The 21,063-nt window shown below is 45.5% G+C and overlaps 1 protein-coding gene across 1 annotated transcript in view; it reads left to right on the top strand.

Moving 5' to 3' along the window:
* The window catches only part of LOC139537441 (UV radiation resistance-associated gene protein-like), a 142,807-nt gene that overhangs the window by 21,657 nt on the left and 100,087 nt on the right, over positions 1 to 21,063 (top strand). The window contains exons 7-8 of the mRNA XM_071338726.1: positions 6,483 to 6,588; positions 12,745 to 12,871. Of these exons, the coding sequence (XP_071194827.1) occupies positions 6,483 to 6,588; positions 12,745 to 12,871 (233 nt within the window). The remainder of the gene's footprint in view (positions 1 to 6,482; positions 6,589 to 12,744; positions 12,872 to 21,063) is intronic.

Genomic DNA, 21,063 nt, shown 5'->3' with positions numbered 1-21,063 from the left:
GTGCTGGGATGTATTTTTAAAAAATTATTAAAGGGGGTATTCTCGTGGTAAATAAGGGACTGTTTGAAAGCGGGCCATATTTATTACAGGTAACATGTTTTTTTCTGAAATAGGTATTAGGGTGGCTCACAGGGTTTCCCACCATGGCTTTCTCTCTAAAGTTGCCATGTATTGTAAACAAAGATTTTTTTACTTACAGAATACTGGAAGAACCCCTTCTAACCATCCGCAGAGAGAAAATGCACATGAAGGTGCACCAAAATATTTTCTGTCACCCCCCCACAATCTTAACTCCTCTATGTACAGAGGTGACAATATTTAAATATGAGTTAGCGACAGGGTAAATATGAGATAGCGACAGGGTAAATATGAGCTCAGCATTTAACACCATAGTACCCTCCAAACTCGTCATCAAGCTCGAGACCCTGGGTCTCGACCCCGCCCTGTGCAACTGGGTCCTGGACTTCCTGACGGGCCGCCCCCAGGTGGTGAGGGTAGGTAACAACATCTCCACCCCGCTGATCCTCAACACTGGGGCCCCACAAGGGTGCGTTCTGAGCCCTCTCCTGTACTCCCTGTTCACCCACGACTGCGTGGCCATGCACGCCTCCAACTCAATCATCAAGTTTGCGGACGACACTACAGTGGTAGGCTTGATTACCAACAACGACGAGACGGCCTACAGGGAGGAGGTGAGGGCCCTCGGAGTGTGGTGTCAGGAAAATAACTTCACACTCAACGTCAACAAAACAAAGGAGATGATTGTGGACTTCAGGAAACAGCAGAGGGAGCACCCCCCTATCCACATCGACGGGACAGTAGTGGAGAAGGTGGAAAGTTTTAAGTTCCTCGGTGTACACATCACGGACAAACTGAATTGGTCCACCCACACAGACAGCGTTGTGAAGAAGGCGCAGCAGCGCCTCTTCAACCTCAGGAGGCTGAAGAAATTCGGCTTGTCACCAAAAGCACTCACAAACTTCTACAGATGCACAATCGAGAGCATCCTGTCGGGCTGTATCACCGCCTGGTACGGCAACTGCTCCGCCCACAACCGTAAGGCTCTCCAGAGGGTAGTGAGGTCTGCACAACGCATCACCGGGGGCAAACTACCTGCCCTCCAGGACACCTACACCACCCGATGTCACAGGAAGGCCATAAAGATCATCAAGGACAACAACCACCGAGCCACTGCCTGTTCACCCCGCTATCATCCAGAAGGCGAGGTTAGTACAGGTGCATCAAAGCGGGGACCGAGAGACTGAAAAACAGCTTCTATCTCAAGGCCATCAGACTGTTAAACAGCCACCACTAACATTTAGTGGCCGCTGCCAACATACTGACCCAACTCCAGCCACTTTAGTAATGGGAATTTATGGAAATGTATGTAAAAATGTATCACTAGCCACTTAAACAATGCCACTTAATATAATGTTTATATACCATACATTACTCATCTCATATGTATATGTATATGTATAGACTGTACACTATACCATCTACTGCATCTTGCCTATGCCATTCTGTACCATCACTCATTCATATCTTTATGTACATATTATTTATCCCTTTACACTTGTGTGTATAAGGTAGTAGTTGTGGAATTGTTAGGTTAGATTACTTGTTGGTTATTACTGCATTGTCGGAACTAGAAGCACAAGCATTTCGCTACACTCGCATTAACATCTGCTAACCATGTGTATGTGACAAATAAAATTTGATTTTAGTTAGCGACAGGGTAAATATGAATAGCGACGTTGTCCGCCCCGCCGGTGAGGTTCAGGTATGCTGCGAACTGAAGATGTTTATTTGGTTTTCTCACCTTAGCCTCTTTTTCTCTTCCTCTTTGCTGTTGTGTGGTTCTTGTTGGGTACCTGTGACATCATTGTGTTATCTGTAAAACATACAATATATTTATTTTATATATATTTCAAGGGTATAGATTACTCATGGTGTGAATGTATTCTATTGGTTTCATCTGTGACATCACAGTCACAATTTGAAGTTCAGTAGAGTAGTTTTAAACTGTTACTTAGAACTATCAATTCATTCAGTAAAAATATGTCTGATCATGTTGTCTCTCTTTCTGCCAACTGTATGTCCCAGGCCTGGCTGTGAGGTGTTTGTGTCGGTCTGTGTATCTGACCTATACAGTATCTGTAGACCCCAATCTCTTGTCACCTGATATAAGTGGGTTTCATAAATGAAACCCATCTTATCACACAGTAAAATAAGTGTTTTGTCAACCTCCTCCCCTACCTCCCTCGTATGTTTTCTTAGATGCCAACTGCACCAGACTGCACCTCACTTACTCGCTTTCTCTCTCCAACCCAAAAAAGTTTCACAAAAAAATTCATGTGGTCTCTCAAAACAAAAAGTACACGGCTGGAACGATATGAGGGGGCGATGAAAAATGCATGCAAACGAACAAAAATGGAAAACCACTGCATACCATTGTGGAAGAATGGAATGGACCCGGGCTTTAAGCTATCTCACCAACCGCTTTGTGAATGAGACAAGCACGCCCAACCGCCAACGCTATATAAGGCAATGAAATGTGTTTTGTTTCGATGTGCCCCTACTCTCCAGGGGGACGGGGATGCTCTCGCTCTCACGCTCGCTCTCTTCCGCTCGCTCGCTCTCTTCCTCGTTCTCTCTTTCTTTCTCTCTTTTTGAAACACCCGTTTTTTTCCCTGAACTTTTTTATCTCTGTAAGCCAGATGATACATCTGCCTCTGCTGTTGCTCGGCACTGATTGCGATTGCTGGCCTGTTGCGCTACGTATAAACCATGGTAAATATTTATTTTGAGATCATCAGTTGGGTAAATGAATCCATGAACAGTACGGGCCATCAGAGCCAGTGCTTTGTGGAGGCTGCTCTGGAAGGAGTTACTACATAGTGGATGTGTTTAAGGTCAGAAAGTCAATGCCATTTGTGTTTATTACAATGCTCATTGATTTTGTCTGAAATCCATCAAAGCTTCCTTCTCTCCTCCCTTCATCTGCGAGAGGCAGCATTGCAAACAAGAATTCTCTAAAGATGGCTTCCAAGCAGCTTTCTGTTTAGGGAAAATGTTCCATATGAATGTTCAAGAATAGTCTCATTGGAATCCACATGCTTTTACAGGCATTCATCCACAAACGGATTTAGGGTTTAAGATGTTATTCTTTTCAGATGCCTTTCTATCTTAAATCAAGGACTGAATGTCCTTAAGGATCTAAAGTGCGTACTTATTTGAATCGTAATCCCTAGTTGTCATTTTCACTCGTCGTCCTCATGTTGTAGGAAAGGTAAAGTTGTTATGTTTCAGTGTGCTTTCTGGAGGGGTGGGTGGGTGCCAGCCTGGTGGTTGCACTGCCCCAGTGAGGGCATAGGGGCCTGGGACTGGTCCACCACCTCACACCTTGTGATCCAGGGGCCCATATAGGGCGTGATGTGATGGGCAGGCCCTCCTATCCCCAGACTGGTTGAGCTGATATGGGTGCAGACATGCGTTAAGGGCTGGGGAGATAACAGCACTCACCTAGGGGAAGTGCCTATATAAGATTCTTCCATCACAATCACCTCAGACCGATAAAGCTGTCAAAACGTGTTTGCCCTGACGTTCCCAAGGACAATCACCAACGGCTATCGCTATCTTCCCAAGCAGGTTGAAATGAAAAAAGACAAAAAAATGAAAGGAAAGTGAATGGTTGTAGTAGAGTTTCCCCTTCTTTCCTCCTTTCTTAAAGTGTGACATCATTAGGAGTTATGTCTGACCCCACTTACTGAAGATACAGGAGTGATGAATGTTGGTCTGGGCTCCATCCTCCTACCACACACAGTAATATCCTGAGGTGTCTGAGGAATAGCGTTTTAATAATAATAAAAAAACATGGAAGTATCTGGAGGCACCATAGATTTGTGGAAATATCTCTGCGAGCTGGATTAGTTTTAAACTGAGCCTATGGAGGGTCAGGCACTAAACCCACTAAAGGAGGCAGTTCCAGGAAGGCTCTGAGGAACTGCATACCTAAGTATTTTATAGACTGTCCCATAAAGTTACTCAAATTTCCCACTTCCATGACCACAGGCCCCATTCTCACTCTGCAACCATAGCCACTTTCCCCACTGCAACCACTACAAACTCCAACCACAAGTGGTTGTTGCATCATAAGAGGAGAGCCGAAGTTGCGTTTTCACTCATCCATATGTAGTCCATGGATTAATACCCAGAGCTGCTGCTCTCACGTGGAACACATTCAAGCACAAGCAGTGGGTATGAGCTGCACCTGTGTAACCCCCCTCCACCCCCAAAAGTCCAATGATGTATGTTGCCTAGGTGACTTATTGGCAGACAACTAGCTGCCTTGTTCAGTATGGATGGAGGAATGGAGTTTTTAGCCTCACTGATTTAGCCAATTACCTAATTTGAGAAAATTGACTAAAGAAAGCAACAGATATGGGAAACATGAGTAAAAAGAGGGATGTGTATCTGAAAGGGCTGTAGCTCCACGCCACCCTACTTAATGTAACCTTTACTGAGAGAGAGCCATGTTTGGACCCATGTGGTTACAGTCACGTACTGAAGAAAGAAGTCTGTAGTCACAATTTTTTGAAATTGTGGTAAACCGGGAAAACAAGGTCTTCTCCTCAGATTCGTGCTCCGAAGTGAGGTGTTAATGAATGAGAGGATGATTGAGGAATTCTAAGAAACATTTTAGACGGAAGATGTGGCTGAATATTCCCATGTAAGTTATACATACTAGAGGAAGGGGATTACCACCAACCCTCAGTTTACCTGTTCCCTAATGACAATTTAAAAGACCCCAGAAGTGGAGTATGAAAGATCACGGAGCATTTTGGCACCACTATGGGATTATTCACAGTCCTGGCCCCTTAAGACTCTTTGTGGCTTCCACCAAGTCCACTGATTCAGCCAAAAGCCAGGAGAACTCTGCAATCTGAGGCTACAAGCTGTGAAAATGCACTGTATGTTTTGGCATGGGTTTTGGCGCCTTGATTGACAGAAGACTACAAGTAGTGGTTTGGGGCAGGAATCTGCCTTAACATTATCTGGGTAAAGAAGTGCTGCCAGCACAGGCCAGGTCAGGCAGCGTGTACTAAGGTTACTCCTAGGGATAGACTAGCAGAGATTGGGGGGATGGAGATATGAGGAGTATGGAACAGCCCACTCCTGACAGAGGTGGAATGATGTGGCTGGAAAAATGGGTTGGGGCATGGAGGGAATGGGGGCAGGGGGTTGAAGTGGTCCCATTGAGGGAACATGGTGAAGGAGAATTTTACTAACGAGAAATGAAAACCACATCTCCATCAGGAGACCAGACCCCAGACCAGACGGTAGAGCCATTCATACTGTAGATGAGAGGGACTGAATCGGGAACTGCCGGCCACACTCCCACATCTAACACGTATCTCCCATTGAGCGTGTCTGTAAATTAGACAACGAGGATGATCTCGAGTCTCTGACAATATTATTGCTAATGGCTGCCTTCCTCTTGTGTGTGTGAGAAGGACCCTCAGATCTCAGCCTGGTGTGATGGTTGTCTGTTCCTCTTAGACCATGTCGCTGGGGCTGCTGTGTTGTGGGGAGCAGCTTGGTCTCCCTCACTCCCCATGAGGCCTGGAGCTGTTGAAACCATACTTGGAGATTTGATCAAGTCCGTGATTGATAGCTGCAATAAAGTTCTGGCTTGTCTTTTGGTATTGTTGTTATTGTTCCCTCCCTATCTCTCCAGAGAGGACAATGAATGAATGAATGGCATTAGTACCCAAAGGTTTTGGGAAAGTCTTCCATGTTTGTGGTGAGTGTCTTTATTAAATGGTCCGTTGCGGTTTCTCTCAGTTGTCTGACTTTAATACTTTCAGGTCCATAGGGCAACATTTGATCCTTAAATCGTGGTTAGATATATTACAAAATAATAGTGACTAAAATACTGGTGGGTTATTTGTGGTTAATGGCTATTTAAGAACTTGATACGTCCCCCGAGTCAATAGGAATACATCTGAAGAGTCATTTTAATGAACTTTGTTCTTTCAATGTTCTCAATAACCGCTTTGTCCTTTGTTCCTTTGGAACCTTCATTAACTTTGATACATTTGGAGACTACACGGCACAACAATGTAGATTAAACCCCGGTAAATCAGGAAGTGAAACAATGAGGGGAAACAAACCGTCGCCACAGAGTAAAGAACCCCATGTGGGGCATCATAACTCATACCTCCTCCCTCTGCCCTCCAAACAAACCTAACTAACATTAACAAATAGCACAGCAAATAAACACGCTAACAAGATGGCTGACATCACACTGTCCGGAGTGTCCGCCCTCTGTTCTTGTGTGTTTATTTATTTAGCCTACTGCAGATATAAATCTGTCAGCATCACATACAAGCATCCTCTATTATACAGTACATGTCTATTGAGTTCCTGAGGTGAAGAGCCTAAGCTCCTATCTTGATGTTCCTCCCTGTACTTTCCAGGCTCCACACGGCCCAGAGAGCCATCAAGCAGACCCAGGTGACCGTGCAGAAGATCGGCAAGGAGATTGAGGAGAAACTGAGGACGACAACAGCCTGCACCAAGCGTGTGAGTCAGCCAGCACAATACCGATCCCCCACTGATCTCTTCTCATCTGCAACTCATTCTCTTGCAAACCCATTATCTATATCGTGCCAGTATCACGTGTTTATGTGCTAACTGCAATAGTCGGTTGGTTAGATGAGACCTCTCGCTATGAGAACTGAAATATACTTATTTAAATTGTATTTAAGATAATTGTGCTGAACCAGATGAGCAGCAGCAGCTACTCCTGTATTCAGCCAAAACGACCACCTGGGAACATCCAGCAATAATAATCTGTTGCAGGGGGGCTTTTTAACAAGACACCCATGATTTGTCTTTATCCTTGAGTCAAAACTAATAGAAAGAAAGCATATTTAACATTTTTGGAATTTGCAGCCACACTGCTGTGAAAATGGAGCGGTAATCCTAGGTTTTGAATGTTGTGTTTATTGTAAGTGCACACTTCACAAGCTCCTGTTATAAAAGCCCTGGGGCTCTTGACACCTCCATGTTTTGGTGCTCAAGGTATATGCTACACTATTACGTTAAAAGCAGATTTGTGCAGATAGGATTTAACCCCCCTGCCACCCTTCTCCACAGCTTTCTTTTAAAGCAGGGATAGGCAACTTTTGAGTTGGGTGGGGGCCACCAGAAATCTGAACTCTTCATGGGGGGCCGTAGTGGCTCATGTGTCTGCGTACCCACATCCATACATGCAGTCAACTGATTTTTGCAATCAATCTATTTGTGCAGTTAAACTACATAACTCTCTTAAGTAAATGCATCCAACCAGTAGCCAGGGTCGGCCCCAGCCTTTTGGGGGCCCTAAAAGAGATTTGGTTATTGGGCCTCCCCTTGCCTGGCTACCCAGACTCCTTGCTACCGCCAAATGTTACGTCACACCCACAGAGGCTAGTTTCCTCTCCACTATGAGTCTGGATCTGAGTACCTCCCCGACCCTTCACCGAATGCGAACACATTCAGGGCCGTCTGATTGTTCCAGAAACCGATGTGTTGGACCAGTCCCAGTACACCCTTGGTTTTGGTTAGAGACAATCCATTCGCTAAAGACTTTGTTTTGTACAACGGCCCTCATGCCCCACAAACGACTTCAACGATGGCAGTCTCAGACTGAAGTATGTTGCGAACGACAGAGCAGCGGAATAATTGTGTGTGAATCGTTAGGCTAGGCCACTTCACGTCTTGGCAATGGAGAGAAAATGTTACGTTTGAAAGTACATTTCCTGCAATTTTGCTATTGGGCGAAGAGAACATGTAAAATTGCAACAACACTCTTCATGCAATTCTACTCATTTTGCCATGGGCACAGAGAAAAAAATTGCCTTTTTTTAAGCTTATTTCCTGTAATTTCACATATTTGTCCATGACTTATGCCATGTTAATATGATATCTGAGTGAGAGTGACTAACAAAATCAATGGGGGGCACCTGGAGGTCAGGGCCCCTGGGCACATGCCCTGCGTGCCCAGTCAGTATTACTTCAAGTAACTGGCTGGACTAACTTACCAATCTAAAAATTCTTATCTGACAGGGCTCATTGAGTGACAGTCAGCGACTGCCAAAACAAGGACACCATATCTGTAGGACATGAGTGTGGCGGCAGTCCGAGGAGACTGCTCCAACAGTCTCTTCTTGTTGTTCACCTCAACACCTCAGACAGCTGTCACCCTCTATCTGTCTCTCAGCCTTTTGATATCGAAATGTTGTGTTCTTTACCGCTGAATTAGTCTGACTACTTACCAGCACCCTCAGGCAGTCAGATGATGAAGGCCCACACACACACAGAGCACAATTCTCCTATTGAAACGGGCTTGTGGCTGATACTTCACCTCAATGAAACATTCCAAGGCTTTTCAGAGTTCACCTCAGCTAATAAATCATGTTATACCTCCTTCAGATCAGCTCAGCCCCCGCTGCTCTCTCTGTGTACTGTAGCTTAGACCGCTCCTTTTAATATCATTTTATTGAGTTAGTGGTTTCAAAAGAGGGGAGCATTGTGTGTGTCTTACTCTGGGTCTCCCTCTCCGTGTGTGAATTCTCTCTGTTAGTATCCCTCTCTCCCTCAGTCTGCCCACGCCACCTCTTGTCTGTGTGAGATCAAAGAGTGCAGAGGTGAGGCCACCACCACGGCCCACCGTGGCCCTTTCACCCTCTCACCCACACTCTGCCATTGATCTCCAGGGTTACGGCCAGGTTATTCCTCTGTCGCTGTTGACTCAGCTGACCAACAGAGTCTTTGATGTCCGGGGGCCCTTCAAACAGGCTGTAGGACATGCATACACGAATGAAAGCACGCGCACACACACCATGCATGCACACACACACAGGTAGGTGCGCATTTGCACACGCAAACGCACACACACACTCACGCAAACACACACGCGCATGCACACACACACACACACACACACACACACACACACACACAGTCACGTATTCGCATGCACACAGACTACATACAACACGCACACATTGGCCACACCCTACCCGTCAACTCTGGACCACAGGAGGGCGGTGGTTCGTGCCAAAGGTGGTGTTGGTTAACACGCGAGCTGCAGCATTCCTGCACTACATATGGGCTGTGACACTCAGGGAGATGGAGGTTTTATCTGGCCTGTCTGAGTGACTGACACCCTCTCTTTTTCTACAAAAGCCTCATAAGACCTCGATAAGTGGCCTATCAGCGTTTACTCTGATCCTGGCTGCGATCGCCATCTCTGTGTCTGTGTGTGTGTTGATACCACATGCTGCTCTAGACAACTGGCAAAATAAAGGCGCTCTCTAAATAAGGTTAAAATTCTTGGGGGGTCGGAGGATGGAAGAATGCAGGACTGATTGGGACCATCATATCAAGCAGCCAGACTGGGAAAGGAGAGAGCTGCTCAGGCAGCTAACTCTCTCTCTGGCCTTCATTAACCTCCTCCTTGGTGGTGGATTATGATACCGATCAGAGGAATTGAATGGGGTTTGAGATGAAGGATGAGCGCTATTCGCTGTATACCCGTCGCAAGACCCACTGCTTGTTGTTTATTTATTAAACCCTGTTAGGCCTCACTCCCCCCTATCTGATATACCTACTGCAGCCCTCATCCTCCACATACAACACCCGTTCTGCCAGTCACATTCTGTGAAAGGTCCCCAAAGCACACACATCCCTGGGTCTCTTGTCTTTTCAGTTCGCTGCAGCTAGTGTCTGTAACGAGATGCAACATACACTCAAACTGGACAGTTATCTCAATCTCTTCATTCAAAGACTCAATCATGGACACTCTTACTGACAGTTGTGGCTGCTTTGTGTAATGTATTGTTGTCTCTACCTTCTTGCCCTTTGTGCTGTTGTCTGTGGCCAATAATGTTTGTACCATGTTTTGTGTTGCTACCATATTGCTGCCATGCTATGTGGTTGTGTTCGGTCTCCTTATGTTGTGTTGTCCTTTTTTAAATGTATTTTTTATCCCGGCCCCCGTCCCCACAGGAGGACTTTTCGTAAATAAGAATTTGTTTTTAACTGACTTGCCTAGTTAAATAAAGCTATCTATCCATCCATCCCTTTCTCTCTCCTCTTATCTTCCCCACCTATGTGCCCAGTGAAAGAGCAAGCGCTGTTCTTCATTTGGGGTAGCACATCCAGGGCTGGAGGGGTCCTCCCAACATGGTCTTAAATGAACCCCAGATAGTGAGATGTTAGGGGCTGATAGGGAGACACCCTGTGGTGGCTGGACATGTTGACTAATGACCTGCATACTGAGAGCTCTATCCAGGTCTACCCAGGCCATGGAGCATGTGGTGAGCTAGATGTCACCCGACACTCAGTGTTAGCTAGGGAGGGAGAGTCATCTGGTGTTGATGCCAGCACTGTGTGTGTGACCCTGAACAACCACCTCCCCACACCAAAAGCCTGCTAGGATACTTATGGTGTACTGTACAACTTCTGAGATGGTACCACATTTATCACGTCACCTCCACAATAGTTTGTGTCTCATGATCATTTCTCATATGCCCCTTCCTCCCCTCCAATCGAGACCATTTGGAAGCCATCTGGAAACACGCACAAACACAAAGCTCAGCTTCACTCTTACTGCTCTGACAGTCTGCAGTGTTTGATATGGTGATAGACTGGGACTTCAGGCTGTGTTTATTACCCTCATGGGGCTATAGGCCTGCCCATTCATTCACAGCAGGATTCAGTCTGTCTGTCCACTCAGATGTAATCAGAGTCTTGTGTTTCACTGGCCCTGCTCCCTCCGTCACCCCTGTGCCCTGCAGTTCCTCCCTCAGACATGATCAATCTACAGCCAGCTGTCTACCGACCACGGCAGAGAAGGGGTTATCTTCTACCTGGAATGGCCTTGGAAGGGTTAGGACTGTCATACGATGCCTAACTGTAACTCAATGCTCCCCTCCCCACCAAGAAGGTGAAGTTAGGAAGATAAAGATGTTGGATAGTCTGAAGCTGTCAAATGAAAGGAGTGCTAAGAGGATGCTCCCTCTTCCTCTTCTGACTTTCTGACTCCAGTCTTGCTAAAGACAAAGCCTGTCTTTACAAACACACTCTGCAGTGTAAGAGAAAACGCCAGAAATTCGGTTTGTCACGATACCAGTATCTCTATACTTGGATGTATCGTGGCAAGGAAACAAAATCTGAAGCGGATTTAGTTATTTTTTTTGAAACAAACCGCATTATGTTGTCACCTAGAGTCACATTTCTTTATTTGGCAAGCTATAGCACCCATCATTTTACATGAAGTAGGATTTTATAAGACCATAGAGTTTAGTCCAATTTTTTTATTTTTTTGTTGTTGCCATGGACAATCTGCTATTGTAGTATCGCGATACTGGTATTGTGATAACCTTACTAGAAATGAAGCTCCCATCAGGCTAGTCTGCAGCTGACATGAGTGAATAGGTGACGTTGGTGCTCTCTTATCTTCCTCTCCTCTTAGACTTTGACTCTGATAAAGCCCAAGCCTTTCTTAACATACAGCCTTCAATGTAAGAGAAAAGGGCAGAAGTGAGGAAGTTCTAGTCAGGATGTGGCAGCTAAGGGCCCAGCCTCTCCTCTCCTGACTGCAGTCAGCTTTGCTCCAGGTCTTAGTGAGGGTTCAGCCACAATGTCCGTTCCAGAATGAACCCTTCACAAAGCACACCCAGCCTAACCCATCGGCACGGATTCCTACCTCCACAAACGCAAGTGCATCCTGCTCTTGTCCACAACTTCTATCAGATACCATTTTGCTGCATAACATCCTGGTCCTTCATACCAGTTAGTGCGGTGTTGTTTCTCTCGCTTGGCAGTGACCTTATCTCACTTTTGCCCTCTGCATGAGGGAGATTTTACCGTAATTCTATTACCAAACTGTATCTGCACAGTTTTTCCAATAAATGTTAACAAAATCTATTTATTTACTGTGAAAATAGTTCAAAGTAGTCATTGTGCATAGAGTTGTATGGTTTGAAATCAATGGTTTTTGTTTGGCATACATTTTTTAATAAAAAATCGTAGTGTAAGCGTAATTCCGTTACCGTGGAATTTCTCATGAGGATCTTCGATTTCTCTCCTGAAGGCTGTTTTAGGGGTTGTTTTGAAAGAATTTGTTTGAGGCCCCACCATAGATGGATAGAGGACTCATCTTTGTATCTGTGCCATTATGGCGTCTGTGACGGCGTAGGCAGCACCATTGAAGCAATCTCCATTTTGAAGTAGTCCATTTTCTTCTTCACGATTGACTGATCCATCCTGTCACCAGGAGGGATCAGCCAATGAAGTTGCAAGTCCCACTCAGTTGACTAAATGAAAATGGTGGAAGCCCTCAATGGCGCTGCCCATGCAAATATGGCCTTTTGGCCACTAGAGTCCTCTGTCATTCTCTGTGGGCCCCACTTGTCTTCGCTCATCCAGGATTAACAGTGTCTTTTGGGTTAGTAGAGGCGTATTGAATGAGTTCGTTGCGTGATTGGCCCTAGATTACATGGTTTGTTCTAAGGGACCTAATGGGGGTATGGTGGTGGGCTGGGACAATTAAAAGCACTTGCTGTGGTGAATCACTATGTATTCTGTCTCTTTCTGTTTATCCTTCCTTTTTCTCTCCCTTGATCTTTCGTCTCTTTTCTATTTCTTTTCAAAAAATGTCTCTCTCTCCATCCCCCCCTCTGTTTGCAGAAGAAGGAGCGGGAGTGTATGCAGCTGCGTCTGGGGACGCTACGCAGTGAGCTGGAGAGACAGAGGAAAGCGCTGGGCCGGGAGACAGACCTGCGGCAGAAGGAGAGAGCACTGCTTCAGAAGAAAGGTAAATGGAATTTGGAGTTACACCTTAAGACACAATAGACAGGCATTTCCACAAGGCCACAATTTCAAATTGCGTACAGTGTGGGACTGGGGGTTCACATGGGATTGTATTCCTAATACGTGCTTTACACAGGGTGCGTCCTAAACAGACGCACACTACTTTTGGCCAAAAGTAGTTCAATACAAAGGAAATATGTGGCCATTTGGAACGCAACCCACAGACAGGTACACTTTGGGTCAGCCAACAGCTGTTCTTGGTGTGCTCTACTGTATTTTACTGCATATTCCACTCCATACATTTACAGTATAGTACACTACAGCACCTCACACACAGGAAACCTCTTTCACTGTTGAACGTCTGGAGGCTCTGAGTCACTCCTTCACGGTGACTGTTTTCCCTGGCCGTGTGACACTTTTAGACAGAGAAATGTCTTTGCCGGCCAGCCAAGTTGTCCTACCAGGGCCGGTAAAGTAAATCGTTTGCCTTTTATGGTGTCATTCAGACAATTATATGGGTTGAATAACTGCAGGTTGTATCATGTCTGGGATGGGTGGGTTTGTTTTATAGGCCAGTTTACTGCTGCATATCTGGTATGTCCACAGGGAAATAAAAAACCTAGCAGAGTTCATATCCACACCACCATACCATGATGGACACGCACAGACCGGTTCATGCACTCACTCAATCAGACACACATACATACATATACTGTACACGTGCAAATGTCTCACTCTCTCCGTCTCACTCTCTGACTCCCTCTCTGACCCCCTCTCTCCAGGTCCCTCCTTCTACCTCTTCTGTTTTCTCTGAACAGTCTGTTTTTGTATTTGTTTAACATCAGGGTAGGGTGGGTTCTGAGAGGACTTGGGGGGACTAAGGCTCTGAGGGATCCACGCTCTGTGTTTGGCCAAGGGGCTAGCTTAATTCTCCCTAAGATGACTTCTGTTAATGATTGGCTGGCCGTCTGCACTGCAGCACACCATCCCTGCACACACTGTGTTCTTAACATCCAGGCTCACACACAGTAAGCCAACCAACATGCACACACGAACGCACACACACACAGACACTACAAGGAGGGGTCAGGGAAAGGTTCTCTTTGTGTCCTGTCCTGATGAATGGCCCTTAATCCTCTGTCACCACTCAGGCCACTGCTGGAGGGAAATCCTGGCCACAAATTGAGAATGTCCTTTGTGAAGAGAGGACAGGTGCTTATTTAAACTAACAAGGAAAAGTACCTGGTAGTAGATAAGAGCAGGTTAGGTATGTATGGTTTCCATGGTAACACCATCATTTGACTCACCTCAGTAAACTACTAGGACCAGAGAGCCTTGTCATTAGCTCCAGTCTCTGTCCCCCCCATGCTACCCACTAGGCTACATCATATTGAGCTTTTCTGAAACAGTGTTGGAATCTGCACTGTCTGCTTCCAATCCTCAGTCCTTTCTGTGAAATGACTGTTTTCTGACGATCCCCTTTAATGTCAACAAATGGGGGTAAAACACAAATATACAGTACTGGGGTGGCGTGTGTGAGGGTAGTGATGGGTTGGGGGTTTCATGAGTCTTGTGTAATATTGCCACAGGTATGTGATAAATGCTATGAAGCTGGTAGACACTGTGTGAGTGCGCTGTGCTTGGCCACTATGACTGTGTGAAGATACAGGAGAGCACCAGGGTAAGTTATCATCTTGATGACAGGTTAACAGGCTGTCCAATGGCTGCTGATTTGCTATGATGGTGGACTGCATGCATCCCTGTGTGTAAGAGGCCTGAGCAGAGCTGTAATTCTTTGCGGAGACAATGCCCAGAGAAAACGGAGCATTATTTTAACCTTAACCCCCACAGTCCTCTGCTTAATCATGCTGTCCCATTTTTTTTTTTTTTTTTTTACTCCTACTTCTCTGCTTTCCAACATCTTTCTTTCGTCCTTTAGAATGAACGGGCTCAGAGGGGTCACAATTTCCTCTCACCTAATTTTCCCCTCTACCACCTTTAGCAGCTGTTATAAATTAGGGCGGTAAAAAGTATTTATCGCGGTTATTAACAGTAGTTATTTTCACTCTCTGCCGCGGCACAGAGGCGACTGTAGGCCAATAAACGTTAGTGGGGGACTTAGTTACCCAGAGTTAAGAGTCAGGATTTATAAAGTGGTGAGATGTGGGGGTATCTATCACACACTGGACTTAGCTCAGCTCTCTGGTCCCCACACTAAACCTATCAACATTATACCCACAGTCACCAGCTCCCTCAGCTGCACAGCGGCCATGTTGAATTATTGAGGGCGAGAGAGGGCGACTGTGACTGACATTCTTACTAATGAGTGATAGAGTGGTATTACTGGACTGGAGGGGGCCTATAAGAGCCAGTAGGAGCAACTTGAGAGACATCTCTTTCTCTTGTTATTTCTCTCGCCCTCTCTTTCAATCTCTTTCAGCCTTTTTCTCTCTCTACACTTAACATTGTGTGTGTGAGAGACTTGAAGGGGTTTGATGACGACAAGGCCGGTCTGTTGGATCGCTTTGTGTTGAAAACGATCTGTGTTCCAGCCTTCTAATCCTCTCACTCTCTCTCTCTCTTTATTCTCCTGCACGGAGAGCGTGAGCAACCTCAAGATGTTCTCCAGGCCTTTCATCAGGACAAAGGAGAGGAGAGCAGGATGGAGAGTGTAGCAGGGCTGTGGAAAAGGAAAGGAGGGCTTATTGAAGGGCAGACATCCTGTCTTGTACCAACACGGGCCACAACAGTCACGTCCTCCATCGTTACACAGTAACACACTCTGTCCTTGCTTCATGATTTTATCTCCTTCTTCCTCCACATTTCCTTTGCTCTCTCTCCCTCCAACTCTCTTACTCTCTCACCCTTCTCTCTCCCTTTCTACTCTTTACTGAGATGGAAAGAGGTAGCTCTTTATAGTAGGGTGTGTGGGTGTTTTTCCACCCGTGACAGAGGTAGTGAAGGCGGATATTATTATTTTGTCTCTGAAGGGCGAACACAACAACATTGGAGAGTGGTGAAAGATCAACATCTCTAAAGCTGTGTGACGTTGCCGAACAGCACCACAGGGTAGCCCTCCACACACACGGTTTTACACAGTCTCCATTTGTTTTAGTTTGGCAGCAGAGGCTTGATGCTTAGGAGACTGGAATGGAGGGGTGGAGGGGTAGTAGTGGCGGTTACATAAAAGCCAGGGCAAGCTAAGGGCCTATGCAGGTGAAGGGGGACTTTAGAAAGCTGGTTTCAAGTCTTTGCTTAAACCAAAAGGGTTGGCTATTCTGTTCCATTCCAGACAGTAATTCTTCTCATCATTCTTAATCTGATGAAGATTTGGCCCTGGCCCCCGAACCTCCCCTTCGCTCATCCTCCATGTACCCCCCCCCCCCCTATATCCTACCTGCCACCCCGCTGTCTGGGCATAACAGCTTTGACATGTAACATGAAGTGGAAGAGCGGGTCATTTGAACCAGCTGGGTTTGATGTTGTGTGTATTGGAGCCACTCTACCTGTGCTGTGTCCAGCCTGTCAACAGTGGTGTACATGGGTTGGGATGGTTGGGAGGGAGTTGGGGTATGTATTCTGCTTCTCTTTATTTGACTAAATGTTTATTTACAAAAGTAAAACAAATCCTACCATCATTATTCATGTGTAGCTGTTTTATGTGCTGTGTGTGGGGAGGACATGTTTTTTTTTCCTGATCAAAGTAGCAGTGTGAAGTTACCAGTGTTTAATGGAGAAGGCATCAGACCAACAATTTCTACCAGTATGTGTTTCATGTGCAACCAGAGGAAAAAACTCTAGACCACCTTTACTCCACACACAGAGACACGTACAAAGCTCTCCATCGCCCTCCATTTGGCAAATCTGACAATAATTCTATCCTGATTCTTGCTTACAAGCAAAAACTAAAGCAGGAAGTACCAGTGACTTGCTCAATATGGAAGTGGTCACATGACGCAGATGTTAAGCTACTGGACTGTTTCGCTAGCACAGACTGAAATATGTTCCGGGATTCATCTGATGGCATTAAGGAGTATACCACCTCAGTCACGTCCCCACAGTGACCGTACATACAGTGCCTTCGGAAAGTATTCAGACCCCTTGACTTTTTCCACATTTTGTTACATTACAGCCTTATTCTAAAATGGATGAAATAAAAATACATCCTCAGAAATCTACACACTATACCCCATAATGACCAAGCGAAAACAGGTTTTAATACATTTTTGCAAATGTATTAATAATAAAAAACAGATACAGTGGGGCAAAAAAGTATTTAGTCAGCCACCAATTGTGCAAGTTCTCCCACTTAAAAAGATGAGAGAGGCCTGTAATTTTCATCATAGGTACACTTCAACAACTTCAAAAAATCCAGAAAATCACATTGTAGGATTTTTTATGAATTTATTAGCAAATTATGGTGGAAAATAAGTATTTGTTCACCTACAAACAAGATTTCTGGCTCTCACAGACCTGTAACTTCTTCTTTAAGAGGCTCCTCTGTCCTCCACTCGTTACCTGTATTAATGGCACCTGTTTGAACTTGTTATCAGTATAAAAGACACCTGTCCACAACCTCAAACAGTCACTCTCCAAACTCCACTATGGCCAAGACCAAAGAGCTGTCAAAGGACACCAGAAACAAAATTGTAGACCTGCACCAGGCTGGGAAGACTGAATCTGCAATAGGTAAGCAGCTTGGTTTGAAGAAATCAACTGTGGGAGCAATTATTAGGAAATGGAAGACATACAAGACCACTGATAATCTCCCTCGATCTGGGGCTCCACGCAAGATCTCACCCCGTGGGGTCAAAATGATCACAAGAACGGTGAGCAAAAATCCCAGAACCACACGGGGGGACCTAGTGAATGACCTGCAGAGAGCTGGGACCAAAGTAACAAAGCCTACCATCAGTAACACACTACGCCGCCAGGGACTCAAATCCTGCAGTGCCAGACTTGTCCCCCTGCTTAAGCCAGTACATGTCCAGGCCCGTCTGAAGTTTGCTAGAGAGCATTTGGATGATCCAGAAGAAGATTGGGAGAATGTCATATGGTCAGATGAAACCAAAATAGAACTTTTTGGTAAAAACTCAACTCGTCGTGTTTGGAGGGCAAAGAATGCTGAGTTGCATCCAAAGAACACCATACCTACTGTGAAGCATGGGGGTGGAAACATCATGCTTTGGGGCTGTTTTTCTGCAAAGGGACCAGGACGACTGATCCGTGTAAAGGACAGAATGAATGGGGCCATGTATCGTGGGATTTTGAGTGAAAACCTCCTTCCATCAGCAAGGGCATTGAAGATGAAACGTGGCTGGGTCTTTCAGCATGACAATGATCTCAAACACACCGCCCGGGCAACGAAGGAGTGGCTTCGTAAGAAACATTTCAAGGTCCTGGAGTGGCCTAGCCAGTCTCCAGATCTCAACCCCATAGAAAATCTTTGGAGGGAGTTGAAAGTCCGTGTTGCCCAGCAACAGCCCCAAAACATCACTGCTCTAGAGGAGATCTGCATGGAGGAATGGGCCAAAATACCAGCAACAGTGTGTGAAAACCTTGTGAAGACTTACAGAAAACGTTTGACCTCTGTCATTGCCAACAAAGGGTATATAACAAAGTATTGAGATAAACTTTTGTTATTGACCAAATACTTATTTTCCACCATAATTTGCAAATAAATTCATTAAAAATCCTACAATGTGATTTTCTTGATTTTTTTTCTCATTTTGTCTGTCATAGCTGAAGTGTACCTATGATGAAAATTACAGGCCTCTCTCATCTTAAGTGGGAGAACTTGCACAATTGGTGGCTTACTAAATACTTTTTTTGCCCCACTGTACGTATGTAAATAAGGTATTCTGACCCTTTGCGATGAGACTCGAAATTGAGCTCAGGTGCATCCTGTTTCCTTTGATCATGTTTCTAGAACTTGATTGGAGTCCACCTGTGGTAAATTCAATTGATTGGACATGATTTGGAAAGGCACACACCTATCTATATAAGGGTCCACAGTTGACAGTGCATGTCAGAGGAAAAACCAAGCCATGAGGTCGAAGGAAATTTTGGTGCAGGATGGCTGGCGCCAGAGAGGATGGCTGACTGTGCTTTGTTAGTTTTTTTACATTGTGTGTAACTTATTTTTTTACTTATTTTGTACATAATGTTGCTGCTACCATCTCTTATGACTGAAAATAACTTCTGGACATCAGAACTGCGATTACTCACCTCGAACTGGAAGAAGCTTTTTCCTTTAACGAGTCCGACGAGAAGGATATACAGCTTTCCCGGGAACAGGCCCAAATCTTCGTCATTTGCGTGAAGAAAAGACGGAGAATTGGGGGGCGGAGGTCGGGCTGCCGTCTGAAAATTCGTAGGCGAGCGAATAAACCTTCACTACAATCCATTCTATTGGCCATTGTGCAATCATTGGAAAAATAAATCAGTGACCTACTATCAAGATTATCCTACCAACGGGTCATTAAAAACTGTAATATCTTATGTTTCACCGAGTCGTGACTGAATGAAGGCGTGGATAATATAGAGCTGGCACGATTTTCCATGCACCGGCAGAACAGAGAAGCTACGTCTGGTAAGCCGAGGGGTGGGTGTGTGTGTCTATTCGTCAATAGCAGCTGGTGCGTGATGTCTAATATTAAAGAAGTCTCGGTGTTGCTTGCCTGAGGTAGTGTGGTCTACATAAGGTACTCTATCTACCAAGAGAGTTCTCATCTATATTATTCATAGCCGTCTATTTACCACCAAGTAACTCTAAGGCCATAAGCAAACAAGAAAATGCTCATCCAGAAGCGGCGCTCCTAGTGGCTGGGGACTTTAATGCAGTTAAACTTAAATCTGTTTTACCTCTTTTCTACTAAAGCAGGAAGTACCAGTGACTCGCTCAATATGGAATTGGTCAGATGACGAGGATGCTACGCTACAGGACTGTTTTGCTGGCACAGACTGGAATATGTTCCGGGATCAAATTGCATTGAGGAGTATACCACCTCAGTAATCGGCTTCATCAATAAGTACATCGACAACGACGTCCCCACTGTGACCGTACGTACATATCCCAACCAGAAGCCATGGATTACAGGCAACATCTGCATCAAGCTAAAGGCTAGAGCTGCCGCTTTCAAGGAGCGGGAAACAAATCCGGGCGCTTATAAGAAATCCCGCTATGCCCTCAGATGAACCATCAAACAGGCAAAGCGTCAATACAGGATTAAGATTGAATTCTACTACACCAGCTCTGACACTAGCCGGATGTGGCAGGGCTTGCAAACTATTACGGACTACAAAGGGAAGCCCAGCCGCGAGCTGTCCAGTGAAACGAGCCGACCAGATGACCTAAATGATTTCTATGTGCGCTTCGAGGCAAGCAACACTGAAGCATGCATGAGAGCACCAGCTATTCCGGATGACTGTGTGATCATGCTTTCCATAGCCGATGTGAGCAAGACCTTTAAACAGGTCAACATTCACAAGGCTGCAGGGCCAGACGGATTACCAGGATGTGTACTCCAAGCATGCGCTGACCAACTGGCAAGTGTCTTCACTGACATTTTCAACCTCTCCTTGACAGAGTCTGTAATACCTAAATGTTTCAAGCAGACCACTATAGTCCCAAGAACACAGTGGTAACCTGCCTGAATGACTACCGACCCGTAGCACTCATGTCTGTAGCCATAAATTGCTTTGAAAGGATGGTTATGGCTCACATCAACACCATCATCCCAGAAACCCTAGATCCAACTCCAATTTGCGTAATGCCCCAACAGATCCACAGATGATGCAATCTCTATTGCACTCCACACTGCCCTTTCCCACCTGGACAAAAGGAACACCTACATGAAAATGCTATTCATTGACTACAACTCAGCGTTCACCACCATAGTGCCCTCAAAGCTCATCATTAAGCTATGGACCTTGGGACTAATCACCTCCCTCTGCAACTGGATCCTATACTTCCTGACGGGCCGCCTCCCGGTAGTAAGGGTAGGCAACAACATATCAAGGAGATGATCGTGGACTACAGGAAAAGGAGGACACCCCCATTCTCATAGACGGGGTTGTAGTGGAGCAGGTTGAGAGCTTCAAGTTCCAGGGTGTCCACATCACCAACAAACTATCACGCCAAGACAGTTGTGAAGAGGGCATGACAAAGCCTATTCCCTCTCAGGAGACTGAAAA

Source organism: Salvelinus alpinus, chromosome 13, assembly GCF_045679555.1.
Source record: "Salvelinus alpinus chromosome 13, SLU_Salpinus.1, whole genome shotgun sequence".
NCBI lineage: Eukaryota > Metazoa > Chordata > Actinopteri > Salmoniformes > Salmonidae > Salvelinus > Salvelinus alpinus.
Note: the sequence above shows the minus strand (reverse complement) of the source record. Positions and strands in the feature narration are given on the sequence as shown.